At 35.9% G+C, this 18982-nt stretch overlaps 1 protein-coding gene across 3 annotated transcripts in view; it reads right to left on the reverse strand.

Moving 5' to 3' along the window:
• FSTL5 (follistatin like 5) overlaps positions 1 to 18982 on the reverse strand; it is a 547068-nt gene that overhangs the window by 398680 nt on the left and 129406 nt on the right. For all 3 annotated transcript variants that reach the window (XM_060093813.1, XM_060093804.1, XM_060093793.1), the window contains exon 3: positions 268 to 516. In XM_060093813.1, coding sequence (XP_059949796.1) covers positions 268 to 516 — 249 coding nt within the window. The remainder of the gene's footprint in view (positions 1 to 267; positions 517 to 18982) is intronic.

Below are 18982 nucleotides of genomic sequence, written 5' to 3' on the forward strand. Positions count from 1 at the left end.
GGAAGCCATATGGCGCAATGTTGAAAGCTATATTAAATTCTGAGTCATATTTTGGCCAGCTTTGTTCTCATGACTGAGATTCAGAATTGTATCCATGTAAATTTCTATCCACTTGCTGCTCACAAGTGTCATTAAGCTCACATTTTTTTCTTTATTTTTTAAGACACTTGCTATATAAAGTGGTGCTAGAGTTTACACTTAAAGGCACTAGTTGAGAAGATGGAAGAAACAGAGAAAGGTGACCCTTTAGGCTCACCCTGTATTTACCTTTGAAGAAGCAGTCTTCATTGTGGACAATGGTAATCTTGTGTTTTTTCAGGCAAGCAGCTCTGTGCACCTCACAGTGGTTTTCATAGAATTCTCCATCAGATCCACACACAGGTTTGTAGTGCCGATTGCAAAGTTCCATGCAGGCACATTCCACTTGCCCTGTCTCTCTGCTGAGAACACAGTGCCTTCCCAAACCACAGTACTTGTTTTCACAAGATCCGAAAGGGCCATCATGAATCAGGAACCCTGAGGACAAAGAACAGAAAATCACTTAGATTCATATGTCCAAATAAAATGCTGATGTCAAAGTTTAAAGGGAAAAGGAAAAAAATAATCTAAGAGAAATATAATATAATCAGAGTTCAGTTGTTCTCAGTGGAGAATGGACTTGTATTAGAACCAGCAGGTGAACTTTTTCAAAATACCCTTAACATACTCCCCTTCTTTCCCATTTCTCCTTGAGCTCTCACCTCCCTACCCAATAAGTATTACAGTCTTTAAGGACAAGGGCTCTAAAGTTAAAATGCCTGAACTCAAATTCTCTACCAATTATTAGCTTTATGTCCTTGGATAAATTGCTTCTCTGTGCTAAGTTGTCCTATCTGTAATACGAGGTTGATAGTATAGATGATCTCCTACAGTTGTAAGGAATAGTACATATACTGGTCCACAGAAAGCACAGCCTTGCCACATAGCAAATGTTTAACAAATGTCAACCTTTACATTAGCAGAATTCTGGTAGGAGAAAATAAATGTATGTATATAATGTAGGAAATAGGAGAGAACAGGAATAAGAAACAGCGTCTTGAAAACGTCTTTCTGGGTTCTAACATCTGATCCTTTCTTGTTTTGACCTTTGCCACTTGGCAATTACTGATGAATTTCATGACTAAATGAACAAATCATGAAGAATTTGATTGTCTTCTTACTTGTTCAGTCTAACAATCTACATTTGCATCAGAAAAGTATAGGTGGATCTAGCAGTCTTGTACTAAAACCAAACTAAGCAACTTCAATACTCAGGCTTTTATAGGTAAATCTGGCTTTTCTTCTTTGAGAACATTATCTGACTGAAAAGTAAAAAATGTCAGTAAACACATACATATAGAAATATATATATATATATATATATATATATATATACACACATATATGTATATATGTATATATATATAGAGAGAGAAATATATATATATGTATCTCAAAGAATAATATATATTCATATATATACACATGCATAAATGTGTGTGTACATATATTTACCATTGGCAACACATATATACTGCAAAAAATAAAGTTTTGAGAGGTTATAAACTTAAATAACAGTAATTTTATTAGATACTTAGTGTATATTTTCAGCTAGTTGGTTTAAAACCATCTCCCTACATGATTGCATCATAATGATTAAGAACATGGTTTCTGATCCAGAGTTTAAATCATAGCTCCACCAGTTACAAACTTCAGGACCTTGGGTGGGTAGCTAACATATCTATAACTTAGTTTCCTCATCTGTAAAATAGGACTAATAGTATCCTCAAATGGTTATCAAGATTAAAGGGTTTGTGAGGGAGAGATCAAGATGGCAGAGTAGAAGGAGGCTGGGCTCAACTCCCTTCACAAACACATCAAACTACAAATCCATGTAGAGTGACACTCACTGAAATCTACCTGTGACTAATACAACAGGTCTTCTACACCAAGGCTATAAATAAAGATCCACAGAGCATCTGATAGGAAGGGAGGAAAGTGATCAGGCATGGACCCACACCCCTAGCAGGGGACACAGAAGAGGAATGAGTATCACAGGCTTGGACATTCTCCCTGGGAGCAAGGGATTCAAGTGACATATTAGGTGCCTCAGCCTGGGGCGTACAACACCAGGAAGGTGAGTCCTCTTAGATGGTTTGAAAACCAGTGGGGCTTACCAGAGGGCTGTAAGAACCCAAGATTCCATTCTTAAAAGAGCACACACACAGACCTACTTCCAGTCACATCATGGAGGCAGAAGATTGAAATTCCCTGGGGCTCTGGCCAGCCTGCCAGGACATCCTCTGCACACATCCAGCCTGCATGGCCTCCTGCTCCAGCCCATCTTGCTCCAGTGCTACTCCCCAGTAAGGCAGAGGCTGTCATTGCCAATGAGACTGCACACACTTGGAGGGAATGGAGCTGGCTGAGACGCCAGCACAGCCTCTGTCCAGTGTGGAGGTAGACACTGCCAGCTCATGAGTCCCTGTGCACACTTGAGAGTGGACAGGGTCAGTTCAGTGGTGTGGCACTGCCTCTGCAGCACGAAGCCAGCCTCTAAAGACAGTGTGCACACCAGGGGGGAAAGTGAAACCAGCACAGAAGTGCAGGCGCAAGCACTCAAGTCCTGGCTACATTCCAAATCAAGGTGGAGACTACCAACACACTGGGGTGAAAGCCAAATACCTCAGGGCTCTTGCTCTAGCTCCTCAAGCCTCATCCCTGCCCCAGATAGGGCAGTAATGGTTACTGAGCATAGACGATGTCCTGACCTTCACCTGGCTCTGGTTGTGGCCCAACTACAACAGCGCCACCACCCACCAAAGCGGGACACCCAAAGGAAGGACACAGCCTGTGCTCTCTTCATATCCAGATCTCCCACCAGAGCCACTGAACGAACATACGCAGAGTGTATAGGGACACTCCCACACAAGGACACACCATCAAGCCTGGGATAGGCAACTGTTTCGCCTAGTTTCATAGAGAAAAAGAAAGTTAAACAGAATGAGAAGACAGAGGAATATATTTCAAATGAAAGAATAACAGCAAAAACAAAGGAAAAAACAAAAATTCCTGAAAAAAAACCCCTAGTGAAATAGAGGAAAATAATTTACCTGATAGAGTTCAAAGTAATAATAGTAAGAATGCTAACTGAACTGGGGGGCGTGGGTGGGAAATAGATGAACACAATCAAATTTTAACAAAGAACTAGAAAATATAAAAAAGAACCAGTGAGAGCTGAAGAAAACCATAAGTAAAATTAAACAAAAAACACACTAGAGGGAATTAACAGCAGACTAAGTATACAGAAGAACACATAAGTGATCCGGAAGATAGGTAATGAAAATTGCCCAAACAGAGCAGAAAAAATAAAGATTTTGTTTTTTTAAATGGGTAGTTTAAAGGACCTCTGGGACAACATCAAGTGTATTAAAATTTGCATTATAGGTGTTGAGAAGGAGAAGAGAGAGAGGAAAAGGTGGAAAGTGTATTTGATGTAATTATGGCTGAAAACGTCCTGAACCTGAGAAAAGAAACAAATATACAGATCAGGAAGCACAGCGGGTCCCAAACAAGATGAACCCAAAGAGACCCACACCAAAACATATCATAAATGGCATAGAGAAAAAGAAAGAGTCACACAGAAGGGAACCCCCAAAAAGCTATCAGCTCATTTCTCTGCAGAAACTTTTCAGGCCAGAATGGAACAGCCTGATATATGCAAAGTGGTGAAAGCAGAAACCTAGGATACTCTACCCAGCAATGTTATCATTCAGAATTGAGGCAGAGATAAAGAACTTCTCAGAAAGCAAAAGCTAGAAGAATTGATCAATATTAAACTGACTTTATAAGAAGTGTTAAAGAGTCTTCTTTAAGTGAAAATAAAAGGTTACAAAAAGAAATAAGAAATTATAGGGTGGAAAAATTCCCACTAGAAAAGGCAAGTACATAGTAAAGACTGTGGATCAATTACTTCAATAATCTAGTATAAAGGTTAAAAGACAAAAATTATAAAATCAACTATAGGTACAATAAACAGTTAAGGGTTAGACATTAAGATGTAAAATATGAAATCAAAAATATAAAATGTGGTGGGGGAGTAAGAAATATACAGGTTTTAGAACGGGTTTGTACTTTTTGTACTTAAACGACTATCAGGTTAAATCAAGCAGATGTACTTATAGGTCAACATATATGAACTTCATGGTAACTGCAAAACAAAAACCTACAATAGATATACAAAACCTAGAGAGAAGGAAACACAAATATAACGTTGAAGAAAATCATCAAAAAACAAAGAAAATACTAAAAAGAAAAAAAGAAAACAGACATAAACTAAAACAAAAACAAAAGCCAGTAAACAAATAACAAAATGGCAGTAAGTACATACCTATCAATAATCACTTTAAATGTCAAAGGACTAAATGCTCCAATCAGAAGACATAGGGTAGCAGATTGGATTAAAACACAAAAAACGAACAAACAAAAAACAGGACCTAACTATATGCTGCTTACAAGAGAATCACTTTAGAGCTAAAGACACACACAGACTGAAGGTGTGGGATGGAAAAGGATACTCCATGGAAATGGAAACAAAAGTAAGCTGGGTAGGCTTTTTATTTTAAAGATTTTAAAACAAAGTCTATAATAAAAGACAAAGAAGGACATCATATTATGATAAAGAGATCAATACAATAAAAGGATATAGCATTTTTAAACATAAATGCACCTAATATAGGAGTGCTTAAATATATAAAGCAACAATTAATGGGCATAAAGGGAGAAACTGACAATAATCCAGTAATAGTAGGGGATTTTAACACCATACTTTTATCCAGATAGAAAATTAATAAGGAAACAATGGCCTTAAATGACACATTATAACAGTTGGATTTTATATATATATACATCTCTTACATTTAAAGGAATTAGAAAAAAGAACAAACAAAGCCTAAAGTCAGCACAAGGAAGGAAGTGATAAAGATCACATAGAAAAATAGAGACAAAAAAATAGAAAAGATCAATGAAACCAAAGCTGTTTTTTAAAAAAGATAAACAAAGCTGAGTTAGGTTCATTAAGAAGAAGAAGAAAAAAAAGACCCACATAAAATAAAAAATGAAAGAGGAGAAATTACAACTGTTATGACAAAAATACAATAAGAGATTTTATGAACAATATGCCAACAAATTGGACAACCTAGAATTGGATACATTCCTAGAAACATACAATTGTTCACGACTGAATCAGAAGAAATAGATATTCTGAACAGACTGATTATTAGAATTGAAATTGAATCAGTAATCAAAACACTACTGACAACTGTAAGTCTAGGACTGGATGGCTTCACAGGAAAATTCTACTGAACATGTAAAAAATAGTTAGTACTTATCTTTCTCAAACTATTCCAAAAAAGTGAAGAGGAGGGAACACTCCCAAATTCAGTCTGGGAAGCCACTATTACCCTGATACCACGATAAAATGAAAATTATATGCCAATATTCCTGAAGAATATAGATTGAAAAATCCTCAACAAAATAAAAACAAACTCAATTCAACAATATATAAAAAGGATCATTCACTATGATCAAGTGGGATTTAATTCAAGGATGTGAGCTTGGTTCATAACTGCAAATCAATGTGATATATCCCATTAAAAATACAAAGGATAAAAAGCACATAATCATCTTGATAGACACAAAAAAAGCATTTTATCAAATTCAACACACATTCGTCCCAAAAATTCTCAACAAACTGGTATAGAATAAATATTTCTTAAGCATAATAAAGACCATTATAAAAAAAACCACAGCTAGCATCATACTCAACTGTTAAAACCTGAAAGCTTTTCCTCTAAAATCAGGAACAAGACAAGGATAGCCACTCTCACCATTTCTATTTAACATAATATTTGAAGTCCTAGCCACCAAAATCAAACAAGAAGAAGAATGAAAAGGCATCCAAAGTGAAAGGGAAGACATGAAACTGTCACTATTTGCAGAGGATAGGATACTATAATAGAAAATCCTAAGGTCTCCACCAAAAAACTATTAGAACTAATAAATGAATACAGTAAAGCTGCAAGATTCAAGATAAAATACAGAAATCTGTTGCTTTTTATCCACTAGTAATAAACTATCAAAAAGAGAAAGCAAGAAAATAGTCCCATTTACAATAGCATTAAAATTAATAAAATACATAGGAATAAACTTAAAAGAAGGAGGTGAAGACCTACACTCTGAAAACTATGAGACAAAGATGAAGGAAACTGAAGATGATACAGTGAAATTGAAAGATATCCTGTGTTCATGTACTGGAAGAATTAATACTGTTGAAGTGTCCATAAAGCAATCAACAAATTTAGTGCAATCCTTATCAATATACCCATGACTTTTTTCACAGAACTAGAAAAAACAATCCTAAAATTTATATGGAAGCACAAATGACCCCAAATAGCCAAAGCAATCTTGAGAAAAAATAACAAGACTGGAGGTATCAAGCCACCTGACTTCAGACACTACATAACTAAAGTGATCAGAACAATATGGCACTGGCACAAAAACAGATGCATAGGTCAATGGAACAGAACAGAGAGCCCAGAAACAAACTCATGCACATGTGGTCAATTAAACTATATCAAAGGAGGCAAAAATATATAATGGGGAAAATACAGCCTCTTCAATACTGGTGATGGAAAGTTGGAACTCTACATATAGAAGAATGGCATTCAAACATTTTCTCTCACCTTATACAACAATAAACTCAAAATGGAGTAAAGACCTAAATGTAAGATATGAAACCATAAAACTCCTAGGGCAAAAAAAGTCAGCACACTCACATACATATTAGCAATAGTTTTTTAGACCTCTCTCCTCATGCAAGGGAAACAAAAGCAAAAATAAACAAATGGCACCTAATTAAATGTAAAAGTTTTTTCACAGCAAAGAAAACCATCAACAAAATGAAACAACCACCAACTGAATGGAAGAAGATATTTGCAAAGGATATGGCTAATAAGGGATTAATATCCAAAATATATAAACACCTCATGGAACTCAATATCAAAAAAATAAACAATCCAGTTAAAAAATGGGCAGAAGACCTGGTAGACATTTTTCCAAAGACATACAGATGGCCAAGAGAACATGAAAAAATGTTCAATGTCACTAATCATGAGGAAAATGAAAATCAAAACCAAAATGAAGTATCACCTCACACCTGCCAGAATGGTTACTGTCAAGAGCACAACAAATAATAAATGTTGTGAGATGTGGAGAAAAAGGAATAATAGTTTGCCCCAGCAATTCTACTCCTGGGTATATATCCAGGGAAAATGAAAAAAAAAAACTAATTCAAAAAGACACAGGCACCCCAGTGTTCAGAGCAACACTATTTACAACAGCCAAGATATGGAAGCAACCTCAGTGTCCATCAACAGATGAATGGATAAAGAAGATGTGGTGTATATACACAATGGAATATTACTCAGCCATAAAAAAGATAACATTTTGCTATTTGCAGCAACATGGATAGACCTGAAGAGTATTATACTTAGTGAAGTAAGTCAGACAGAGAAAGAAGAATGTTATATGCTTTCATTTATATGTAGAATCTAAAAAATAAAACAAACTCATGAATATAACAAAACAGAAACAGACTCATAGACAAGTGAACAAACTAGTAGTTATCAGTGTGGAGAGGGGTAGAGAAGGAAGCAAGTTAGGAGAAGGAGAGTAAGAGGTACACACTATTAGGTGGAATATAAATAAGATACAGGATGTGATGTACAGCACACGGAATATAGCCAATATGCTATAATAACTTTAAATGTAGTATAACCTATAAAAATATCTAATCACAGTGCTGCACACCTAAGACTAATATAACATTGTAAATCACCTATACCTCATTTGAAAACAAAATTAAAAGTCTTGGCACATGTAAAACTCCATTTAAATGTTAATTATTATTATTATTTTTTAAGTAATTAATTTTGATAAGAACAGATATACAAATAAAAAAGTATTTAAATAATCAACTTGTTTTTATAAATAAAACCCATTAGGCATTTTGATATTCATATAATGAATGTATTTCCATGTGGAATTTAGAAAAATTGAAATAAAAAATAGGACCAAGACTATCAATAGTATCATTTAAAAAATAATTTATATTTTTGATAGAACTGTAAATTGGAACTGTTCTTCAAAGCAACTTAAAATTATTGGCACTCTTTGATACCATACTATAATCTTTGTGAAACACTCTAAAACATTTAGAACAAAAAATAAGAAAAAAAAAAACAATAAAATTTATTGAATCAAGCTTTCCAATGTAGTGTTACTTTAAATAATCGATAATTACTATGAAATATTTACTAGATTTTGGAAAATATATTTAATGCAGTAGTTCTTGAAGTATGGCACTTTAAAATGGCCTACAGAAGTTTTATAGCATAGATTCAGCCTTCACTTTACCCTAGAGTTTCTGACTCAGTAGATCTAGGATTGAACCCCAAATTTATATTTCTAATTTCCCAGGTGATGATGTTATTTTGGTTTCTGGTATCAAACTTTTGGGCCTTTGACTTAATGAAATCCTAATTGCTAATTAAAATAAATATGACAAAAACAAAAAGACTAGGTAAACAATTATGAAATATTCTTAAGTGGAAAAGTGAGAACTTTATGATTAAAACCAGATGAAATCAAGCGAGTATTTGAATGAAACTAAGAAAGGATATGGAAAAATGAATACAATTGATTAGCTAATTGGATATGATATTGGGCAAATTTTTCTACTTTTACATAATTGCTTTTTTAGTGTTCAATACAATACATTAATAAAAGAAATTCCATAATTGTATCAATTACAACTGTAAAATAATGACTGATTTCATTTTGGAAAATCTTTTTCTTCATTTTTCTACTTATGCCTATTGTTGATCTTATGTTTATAGGGTCCAAAATGGGGTTGCCATTATAGCACAGGGATTTGACTCATATAGTTGTACTTTGTACAGTTTTATACCTTATATTTTCCTAATTTCCTTAATATCTTACTAACAACTAGTTTCTTGCTATCAAATAGTTTAAAATTTATGGAGTATTTTATTTTATTTTTTTATTATCTAAGAATGAGTTTAAGATCAACTGAGTCGAGATTATTTTACATTTTGGTCACAAATTGAGGTGGCTAATGAAATCAGTACAATTTCTAAAATAGAAGGAATGCTTTGCTATAAAATGAGGTCATTTATGGTATATTTATGTCAACGAGTATCTTTCCTTGATTCTCTCTTCTTCAATTTTTCCTCTTTTTGCTTGTACTCCAGTTCAGAGATTTGTATTAGAGTGGCCAATAAGCCATTTTCTAGAAGTTAAGGAACTATTTTACACTAGCTAGAAGCCGTGTGTTTCATATAGCTGCTACAATTAAAGGAAATTTAATTAATTCATATGCAATCCAAAACAAAGCTCATATTATGTAAATGAATAACTAGAACATATCCTTTCTGACAGTAATTATCCATGACTAATGCTGAACTTAAGTATCAGCTGAGATTAACTCAATTTAATCTGATCAACATGTCAAAGCTTTCTTTTAAGTATACTCAGATAATACACTAAATGAATTTTAATCAAGAACTTCTCTCTTGCTATCTCGCAACTTGATAAAATAACATGTGTTCCCACAAAAGTGCTATGTATTTAACAAGCACATTATTTTACAACTTCTATGCCTTCAGAGCATTACAAAGATTCCTCAGATTTAAAATAAACAAAGAACTGAAACAAAAGATGAAAGACACCAAGTCATAAAGCAAAATCATTCTATATAATTCTAAAGATAGTCCTCTCAGACTCTCAATGATGATGCAATTCTCTTCAAGTGGTTTATGTATATATACTTTATCAAATAGGTACTTCATATAGAGTGGATCTAATTTGAAATAAACTTTAATAAAATGTATTATTTTTGTGTGCAAGGTACTATACTAGATAGATTTAAATAGATCAAAAGAGCAGTCACTGATACTTTTTCTAGTAGCTTAAAAAGGGCATAAGGCAGGCCTTGGGCCCATGGAGAGTTAAAAATTTAGGGACGTATTTAGGAGCACAAAGGAGCATGAGATGAATAATATCAGGTAAGACCTCACAAGTATTATATCATGTCATGGTTGAGGTTTATGTTCCAGGAATGGGTTAGGAGTTCAGAAGGCTGATATATGGAATAGACAAGGCTTTAACCACCTCCTGTCTGAGCAGGGAACAGATGCATTAGGGCAGCCTACATGCAGAGGTGGGGCCCAAACCAAAGCTGAACCCCAGGAGCTGTGTGAACAAAGAAGAGAAAGGGAAATCTCTCCCAGCAGCCTCAGGAGCAGTGGATTAAATCTCCACAATCAATGTGATGTACCATGCATCTGTGGAATACCTGAATAGACAAGAAATAATCCCACCAATGAAAACAACAACTAAAATCTACACTAACATAAACATAAAACCAAAAACAGATAAAGCACAGAAAGCAAACCCCAAGTCTACAGTTGTTCCCAAAGTCCACCACATCAATTTTGGGATTATTTCTTAGGGCTCTGTTTCTCACTCAGGCCAGGGGGGAGGGAGGGGCACGGTAGTCAAATTTGGAATGTGGGGAGAACCTGAGGCAGCAGAGGCCGGCATGACATTGCACCAGCCTGAGGCACGCCATGTGTTCTTCCAGGGAAGTTGTCCCTGAATCAAGGGACCCTGGCAGTGGCGGGCTGCACAGCCTCCCTGGGGGGTGTGGGTAGTGACCTGGGCTTGCACACAGGATTATTGGTGGTGGGAGCAGCAGCAGTAGTTGCCTGTGCCCACCTCTGGGGTCCGACATGATAGCTGCAGCTTGCGCCCATCTCTGAGCTCACTTAGGAGGCACTCTGCCATCTGTGGGTGCATGGAGCAGGAAGCCTCTCTCCTCGCGCACCACAAAACCATGGTCTCTTGCCTCTCCAGCAGGTCAACCGTTTCCCGGACTCCCTCCTGGCTAGCCGTGATGCACTAGCCCCCTTCAGGCTGTGTTCACGCCGCCAACCTCAGTCCTCTCCCTGGGATCTGACCTCTGAAGCCCAAGCCTCAGCTCCCAGCCCCTGCCCACCCCAGCAGGTGAGCAGACAAGCCTCTTGGGCTGGTGAGTGCCGGTCGGCACCGATCCTCTGTGAGGGAATCTCTCCCTCTCTCATTGGTGGGTTTGTTTATTGGTTTGGTGGCTCTTTCTTTTTTTCTTTTTCTTTTATCTCTTTTTGTGATTGTGTGTGTGTGTTTCTTTGTGAGATTTTGTCAGTTTAGCTTTGCATTTACCATTTGCCTTGGGGTTCTGTATGTTCATAATATGTTCATTTTTTGTTTTTGTTTTTATGAGCGTGTGTGTATGTTTCTGTGTGTGATTTTGTATGTTTAGTTTTGCTTTTACCATTTGTTTTGGAGTTCTGTTTTTTCTTTTTTTTTTTCTTTTTCTTCCTTTCTTCTGTGCCATGCAGCTGGCAGGGTCTTGGTGCTCTGGCTGGGTGTTGGGCCTGAGTCTTTGAAGTGGAAAAGCCAAGTCCAGGATATTGAAATACCAGAGACCACCCAGCCCCATGTAATATTAATTGGAGAGAGCTCTCCCAGAGATCTCTGTCTCAACACTAAGACCCAGCTCCACCAAACGGCCAGCAAACCCCAGTGCAGGAAGCCCCATGACAAACAACTGGCAAGACAAGAACACAACCCCACCCATTAGAAGACAGCCTGCCTAAAGTCACACTAAGCTCACAGACACCCCAAAACACACCACCAGACACAGCCCAGCTCACCAGAGGACCAAATCCAGCTCCATCCACCAGAACACAGGCACCAGTCCTGCCCACCAGGAAGCCTGTACTAGCCCTGAACCAAACTCATGCACTGGTGACAGACACCAAAAATAACAGGAAATACAAACCTGCAGCCTGCGAAAAGGAGACCCTGAACACTGTAGGTTAAACAAAACGAGAAGACAGAGAAATATGCAGCATATGAAGGAGCAAAGTGAAAACCCACCAGACCAAACAAATAAAGAGGAAATAGGCAGTATACCTGAAAAAGAATTCAGAGTAATGACAGTAAAGATGATCCAAAATCTCAGAAGTAGAATGGAGAAAACTCTAGAAATGTTTAACAAGGACCTAGAAGAACTAAAGAGCAAAGAAGCAATGATGAACAACACATATAAATGAAATTAAAAATACTCTAGAAGGAATCAATAGCAGAATAACTGAAGCAGAAGAATGGATAAGGGACCTGGAAGATAGAATACTGAAAATAACTGCCACAGAGCAGAATAAAGAAAAAAGAATGAAAAGAAATGAGGACAGTCTCAGAGACCTCTGGGACAACATTAAATGAACCAACATTTGAATTATAGGAGTCCCAGGAGAAGAAGAGAAAAAGAAAAGTTTTGAGAATATATTTGAAGAGATTATATTTGAAAACTTCCCTAATATGGGGAAGTAAATACTCAGGCAAGTCCAGGAAGTATAGTGAGTCCCATACAGGACAAATCCAAGGAGAAATATGCGAAGACACATATTAATAAAACTAACAAAAATTAAATTTTGAGAAAAAATATTAAAAGCTGCAAAGGAAAAGCAACAAATAACATACAAGGGAAACCCCATAAGGTTAACAGCTGAGATTTCAGCAGAAACTCTGCAAGAAAGAAGGGAGGGTCAGGACATATTCAAAGTGCTGAAAGGGGAAAACCTGCAACCAAGATACCTCTACCCAGCAAGGATCTCATTCAGATTCAATGGAAAAAGTAAAACATTTAAAGACAAGCAAAAGCTAAGAGAATTCAGCACCACTAAAACAGCATACAACAAATGCTAAAGGAACGTCTCTAGGCAGGAAGTACAAGAAAAGGAAAATACCTACAATAATAAACCCCAAATAATTAACAAAATGGTAACAGAAACATACACATCGATAATTACCTTAAATGTAAATGGATTAAATGCTCCAACCAAAAGACACAGACTGGCTGAATGGATACAACAAAAAGACCCGTACACATGCTGTCTACAAGAGACTCACTTCAGACCTAGACACATACAGACTGAAAGTGAGGGGGTGGAAAAAGATATTCCATGCAAATGGAAATCAAAAGAAAGCTGGAGTATCAATAATCAGACAAAATAGACTATAAAATAAAGACTATTACAAGAGACAGAGAAGGACACTACATAATCATCAAGGGATCAATCAAAGAAGAATATATAACAATTGTAAATATTTATATACCCAACGTAGGAGGACTTCAATACATAAGGCAAATGCTATTAGCCATAAAAGGAGAAATCAACAGTAACACAATCATAATAGGGGATTTTAACACCCCACATTCACCAATGGACAGATCATCCAAAGTGAAAATAAATAAGGAAACACAAGCTTAAAATGACACATTAGACCTGATGGACTTAATTGCTATTTATAGGACATTCCATCCAAAAACAACAGAATAAACTTTCTTCTCAAGTGCTCATGGAACATTCTCCAGGATAGATCATATCTTGGGTCACCAAAGCAAGCTTTGGTAAATTTAAGAAAATTGAAATCATATCAAGTCTCTTTTCTGAAAACAACACTATGAGACTAGCTATCAATTACAGGAAAAAAATATCTGTAAAAGATACAAAAACATGGAGGCTAAAAAACTCACAACTAAATAACCAATAGATCACTGAAGAAACCAAATAGGAAATCAATAAATCCCTAGAAACAAATGGCAATGAGAACACAATGACCCAAAATCTATGGGTCACAGCAAAACAGTTCTAAGAGGGAATTTTATAGTAACACAAGGAACAAGAAAAATCTCAAATAAAAAACCTAACCTAAAACCTAAAACAGTTAGAGAAAGAAGAAGAACAACAACAAAAAAAACTCCAAAGTTAGCAGAAGGAAAGAAATCATAAAGATCAGATCAGAAATAAATAAAAAAGAAATGAAGGAAACAGAAGCAAAGATCAATAAAACTAAAAGCTGGTTCTTTCAGAAGATAAACAAAATTAATAAATCATTAGCCAGACTCATCAAGAAAAAGGGAGAAGGCTCAAATCAACAGAATTAGAAATGAAAAGGGGAAGTAACAACTGACACTGCAGAAATACATAGGATCATGAGATACTACTGCAAGGAATTATATGCCAATAAAGTGGACAACCTGGAAGAAATGAACAAATTCTTAGAAAAGTACAAACTTCCAAGACTGAACCAGGAAAGAAGAGATACTATGAACAGAGCAATCACAAGCACTGAAATTGAAACTGTGATTAAAAATCTTCCAACAAACAAAAGCCCAGGACCAGAGAGGTTCACAGGAGATATCAATCAAACATTTACAGAAGAGCTAACACCAATCCTTCTCAATCTCTTCCACAATATAGCAGAGGGAGGAACACAGCCAAACTCACTCTATGAGGCCACAATCACCCGATACCAAGATGAGACAAAGATGTCATAAAAAAAAGAAAACTACAGGCCAATATCACTGATGAACATAGATGCAAAAATCCTCAACAAAATTCTAGCAAACAGAATGCAACAGCACACTAAAAGTATCATACACCATGAGGAAGTGGGGTTTATCCCAGGAATGCAAGGACTCTTCAATATATGCAAATTAAACAAAGTGATAAAGCATATTAACAAATTGATGGATAAAAACCATATAATAATCTCAATAGATGCAGAAAAAGCTTTTGACAAATTTCAATACTCATTTATGATAAAAACTTTCCAGAAAGTAGGCATAGAGGGAACCCACCTCAACAAAATTAAGATCTAACATGACAAACCCACAGCCAACATCATTCTCAATGGTGAAAAACTGAACACATTTGCTCTGAGATAAGGAAAAAGACGAGGGTGCCCAATCTCACCACTATTATTCAACATAACTTAGGAAGTTTTAGCCATGGCAATCAGAGAAGAAAAAGAAATAAAAGGAATCCAAATCAGAAACAAAGAAGTAAAGCTGTCACTGTTTGCAGATGACATGATACTATACATAGAGAATCCTAAAGATGCTACCAGAAAACGACTAGAGCTAATCAATAAATTTGGTAAGGTTGCAGGATACAAAATTAATGCACAGAAATCTCTTGCATTCTTATACACTAATGATGAAAAACCTGAAAGTGAAATCAAGGAAACACTCCCATTTACCATTGCAACAAAAAGAATAAAATACCTAGGAATAAACCTACCTAAGGAGACAAAAGACCTGTATGCAGAAAACTATAAGACACAAATGAAAGAAATCAAAGACGATACAAACAGATGGAGAGATATCCCATGTACCTGGATTGGAAGAATCAAGATTGTGAAAATGACTATACTACTCAAAGCAATCTACAGATTCAATGCAATCCCTATCAAACTACCAATGGCATTTTTCACAGAACTAAAACAAAAAATTTCACAATTTGTATGGAAACACAAAACCCCCGAACAACCAAAGCAATCTTGAGAAAGAAAAACAGAGCTGTAGGAATCAGGCTCCCTGACTTCAGACTATACTATTAAGCTACAGTAATCAAGACGGTATGGTACTGGCACAAAAGCAAAAATATAGATAAATGGAACAGGATAGAAAGCCCAGAGATAAACCCACGCACCTATGGTCACGTTATCTTTCACGAAGGAGGCAAGAATATACAATGGAGAAAAGACAGCCTCTTCAATAAGTGGTAATGTGAAAACTGGACAGCTAGATGTAACAGGATGAAATTAGAACACTCCCTAACACCATACAGAAAAATAAACTCAAAATGGATTACAGACCTAAATGTAAGACCGGACACCATAAAACTCTTAGAGGAAAACATAGGCAGAACACTCTACAACATAAATCAAAGCAAGATCCTTCTTTTGACCCACCTCCTAGAGAAATGGAAATAAAAACAAAAATAAACAAATGGGACGTAATGAAACTTAAAAGCTTTTGCACAGCAAAGGGACCATAAACAAGACAAAAAGACAACCCTCAGAATGGGAGAAAATATTTGCAAACAAAGCAACTGACAAAGGATTAATTTCCAATATATATAAGCATTCGTGCAGCTCAATATCGAAAAAGCAAACAACCAATCCAAAACTGGGCAGAAGACCTAAATAGACATTTCTCCAAAGAAGATATACAGATTGCCAACAAACACAAGAAAGGATGCTCAACGTCACTAATCATTAGAGAAATGCAAATAAAAAACACAATGAGGTATCACCTTGCATCAGTCAGAATGGCCATCATCCAAAAATCTAGAAACAATAAATGCTGGAGAGGGTGTGGAGAAAAGGGAACCCTCTTGTACTGTTGGTGGGGATGTAAATTGATACAGCCACTATGGAGAACAGTATGGAGGTTCCTTAAAAAACTAAAAGTAGAATTACCATACAACCCAGCAATCCCACTACTGGGCATATACCCTGAGAAAACCATAATTCAAAAAGAGTCATGTACCACAGTGTTCATTGCACCTCTATTTACAATAGCCAGGACATGGAAGCAACTTAAGTGTTCATCAACAGATGAATGGATGAAGAAGAAATGGCACATATATGCAATGGAATATTACTGAGCCATAAAAAGAAATGAAATTGAGTTATTTGTAGTGAGGTGGATGGACCTAGAGTCTGTCATATAGAGTGAAGTAAGTCAGAAAGAGAAAAACAAATACCTTATGCTAACACATATATACGGAACCTAAAAGAAAAAAAAAAAGATTCTGAAGAACCTAGGGACAGGACAGGAATAAAGACACAGATGTAGAGAATGGAAATCAAATGGTTTTTAATGACTTGATTTTATGCTTTCAATTAAGGGACTTAATGGGGTTTTCTTTTGAGAATTTTTAGGTTCACAGCAAAATTGAGTGGAAAGTACAGAAAGTTTCATAAACCAGGCACAGAAAAGACAAATATGGTATGATTCCACATATATGAGCTACTTAGAATAGTCAAAATCATACAAAATCATAAAGTAGAATGGTAGTTTGACAGGGATCAGGGGAGAGGGGAATAGGGAATTATTGTTTAATAGGTATAGAGTTTCAGTTTTGCAAGATGAAAAGATTTCTGGAGATGGATGGTGGTGATGGTTGCACAACAGCTATGAATGTACTTAATGCCACTGAACTGTACACATAAAACAGTTAAGATAGATTTTATGTTATATGCATTTTTCCACAAAAAAATTGGAAAAAAAAAATTAAGGTGCAGAGTTCCTACATATCTCCTCCTTCCAAAAACATATAGCCTTTACCACCATCAACCAACTTAAGCATCTACTATTTGCAAAAAAGAGACCTTTATATATTTCCTAAGAATCAAATTATTACCACATCTGAAACACCATACTTCTATAAATAAATTATAAAACTTCAATCTCAGTCATTTTTGAGGCTTTTCTTTCACTTTTGAGGGTTTAGGCCTATGTTTCAGAGTGTAAACTGAAATAGCAAGGCATGGTAGATAAATATATTGACCTCAGGTTCAGATCACACAGTTCATTACTGATTCAATTCTGGGTTTTTATTCTCAGGGTCACTCAAGTACTTTGAGCATTAAAAAGAAAAATTAAGACAAAAAGTACTCTCTCTAGGCTCATCAACTCATTTCCTTCAAACTCCCATTTCTGTCCTCCACCATCTGTGGTTTAAACAATTTCATGTCTAATTTATCCAAAAACTTTACTCATTCTCTGAATCCTCTCCATTCCCCCAGATTAGGTGTCTGGGATAAAAGCAGGTTTTTTCAGCTTTTCATTGACTTACCTTCCCTGAAGTAACAGACACAAATTCAATCCATTGATTAAACTGGACAAAGGTTAAGTTTATTCATGCTCTTGTCTTCAAAGGAACAAATCATATTAAGTTTCTGACTGACAAACTCCCAGTCAAATGTTATTTTTCAGAAATCTAATGGTTATGGAGTTATAGAGTAGTATGCATGCATGTATGTGCTTAGAGACATTTAATAATTTAGGTTAGGCTACTGCTTTTTTGCGGACAGCTTTAAGACACCCACTTATCCTATAACACAAGCACAAGTCTCTGTAGAAGATGTGATACTCACTTGCCAAGAAATAAACCAGGTGGATCATTGTAGGTGTGTCTTTTTACTTCTGCCCCTTTTCTTACTGAAATCAGAGCCCCACGCTGAAGTTAATTTCTTTTTAAAATTCTGTAAGCCAGCATATACGGATATTACAATGCTACCTGAAACGTATTATGTCACCACCATAACAAAAGACCACTTAACCCAGTCTAGTAAGGTTCTGGAAGGCACTCCAGAGGAGAACAAGCTGGCACTGTACAGGAATTAGTCACGTAGAGAAGAGAATCATCAGAGGAGACTTGCGCCAACGTGTGAATTTATGTGCAAAGTGATTGAGTGTTGCCAAAGTGTAGTGATTATGGCTGAGATTGTTAGAAAATGTGGTTAACAAATTAGGGAAATTATAATAGGCGTCCTGAAGTCTATACTAAGGTTATGTTACTGAGGTTGTGGAAGTTACTACTTAATAGGTTTAAGGAGTGTCTGTAGACTCTAAAAAAGAAACAACAGGAGTTAGGAAGCTACCACCCTAGTCTAGGTGAAAATAACCTGTCAGAACAAGGAGAGAACTATAAGAAAATCAATTTTTGGAGCACATGAAATGAATTAAAAAGGGAGGGGGCAAAAAGTGTAGCTTTTAACATAAAGGAAGGAGTCAAAGGTGGTTATAAATAAAGATAATTGTGTGAATAGCCTTGTCAGCGGTCCAAGGAATTCTTAACTAATATTCTTGAATAATAATAACAACAGTAAGTACAAGAACAATAAATAATTGGCTGTGGATTAAAGTGACACAACTGAAGGTGGAAACCAAATACCTTTCATTGCACTAATCTGCAAAGTCATA

The sequence above is a fragment of the Mesoplodon densirostris genome, chromosome 1, assembly GCF_025265405.1.
Source record: "Mesoplodon densirostris isolate mMesDen1 chromosome 1, mMesDen1 primary haplotype, whole genome shotgun sequence".
NCBI lineage: Eukaryota > Metazoa > Chordata > Mammalia > Artiodactyla > Ziphiidae > Mesoplodon > Mesoplodon densirostris.